Genomic DNA, 1,630 nt, shown 5'->3' with positions numbered 1-1,630 from the left:
CCTGCGGGTGGCAGGCAAGCGCGCCAGCCACAGCGCGGCACAGCTCAGGGGCCCGTGGGGTGCTGAAGGTGAAGGTGCCCTCGCCGGAGTCACTGCGGCGGCCAGCCTCGAAGGAGCAGACAGCCTGCAGGGTCAGAGGGGAGGGTGAGGGGCTGCCACCCACCCTGGGCAGGCAACAGCCCCAAGAAGGGAGCAGGGGACTCACCTGATCCTGGCCAAACTTGCGAAGGAAGGGATACGGCCAGGTGAGCAGGGGCTGGCGGGATTGGGGGTCCTTCAGCGTCAGGCTCTGGGGAAGGGCTGAGAGCAGGTAGTGCCCGTGCAGCCCACAGCGGGTGGCTGCATCTGTCTGGACCACCAGCACCAAGAATTCAGTCACTGTGGGAGCCAAACATGCCAGGGGTCAGCACTGCAGCACTGAGCTGTAGTCCACCCCAGCCCTCTTCACCACCCCTGCACGTACGGTCCTGCCAGGATGAGTAGAGAGAATTCTCCTCCATGGGGACAGCGGGGCTGGGCTGGGTCCTGGCACTACTCGACCCCTGAAACAAAGGGATGTGAGTATGACCTGGGACAGGAGGGGGAGAGCACAAAACCCCTGCCTGCCCTGGAGCTTCCCAGCTCACCCAAGTCGGGCTCTTGGCTCTGCCAGACCCGTTGGTACCTGGAAGGCCAGCTGGCAGAGCTGGGTGATCCATTCATCGCGCTGCTCGGCTGCCAGCACATAGCTCTTCTCCGTGGTGGTGAGGTAGAAGGCAGCAGTGGCTTTGGGGCAGCTCTGGGTGCCCGCCGGGCCCACGGAGACGCAGTCAGAGAGGCGGATGACGCGGCGGGCACAGCGCTGCAGGGACACCTTCTCTGGGACTGTGCCATCATCCCGCACGTCAAACTTCTCCATGCGGGCCACGCCAGACGGGCTGGCAGCGAACAGCTGGGCTCGCATCTTCCTCCAGGACCTCTATGCATGGAAAGGGCAAAGGCAGGGAAAAAACGGATCAGCAGAGAGCTGGCTGCTGCATCTGGCAGCGCTGCCCTTCATACAGGGCATGAGGGGCACAGAGGAGTCCCAGCCCACACCTGCCAGGTGTTGTTGGAGAGAACAGGGGCCAGCACAGACCCTGAACTGTGGGGCAGGGCAGGCCCGAAGCTGGGCTGAGGGGGCCTTGCCCCGAGCAGGCTTGGCATGGCTCACTGGGTGAGTCACACTCAGTCCTGGCTCCCTGAGCACCAGGTCCTGCTCTTTGTTCCCTGCTGCAAGTGCTGGCCTGCCGACCTGCAGCTGAGCTCTTGAGCTGTTCTCAGGACAGACCCTGATGCAAATTAAAGCCATTTTGAGCTGCTGAGGCTCCTGCTGGCAGCCTCACATCTGCTGAGCAGCCTGCTTCCTCCCAGGGGAGCCTCTGCAGCACCAGCACCTTCCCAGTCTGTCATGGGATAGCGGGGGCGCGTGCCACCACGTACCTCAAAAGTGCACAGTGCCTCCGCCCTGCAGGAACCAGATGCAGCCAAGCACCCAAAATACCCACCACCCCCAGCCCACCTGCCTCCTCCATGGCAGGGCACCAGCTCCTCACACACCGGGCTGCCTGCCGAGCTTCCAGGGCTTGGGTCTTGTTCAGCCAGGAGGTGA

General features: G+C 63.7%; 1 protein-coding gene across 1 annotated transcript in view; it reads right to left on the bottom strand.

Annotated features, from left to right (window-relative positions):
• Positions 1-1,630, bottom strand: part of DOK3 (docking protein 3) — a 4,206-nt gene that overhangs the window by 1,913 nt on the left and 663 nt on the right. The window contains exons 2-5 of the mRNA XM_005418902.1: positions 665-958; positions 464-542; positions 206-378; positions 6-124 (exon numbers count right to left, since the gene is read on the bottom strand). Coding sequence (XP_005418959.1) covers positions 6-124; positions 206-378; positions 464-542; positions 665-958 — 665 coding nt within the window. The remainder of the gene's footprint in view (positions 1-5; positions 125-205; positions 379-463; positions 543-664; positions 959-1,630) is intronic.

This window comes from Geospiza fortis, unplaced genomic scaffold (assembly GCF_000277835.1).
Source record: "Geospiza fortis unplaced genomic scaffold, GeoFor_1.0 scaffold55, whole genome shotgun sequence".
Lineage (NCBI taxonomy): Eukaryota > Metazoa > Chordata > Aves > Passeriformes > Thraupidae > Geospiza > Geospiza fortis.
This window is presented reverse-complemented; position numbering and strand designations above follow the sequence as displayed.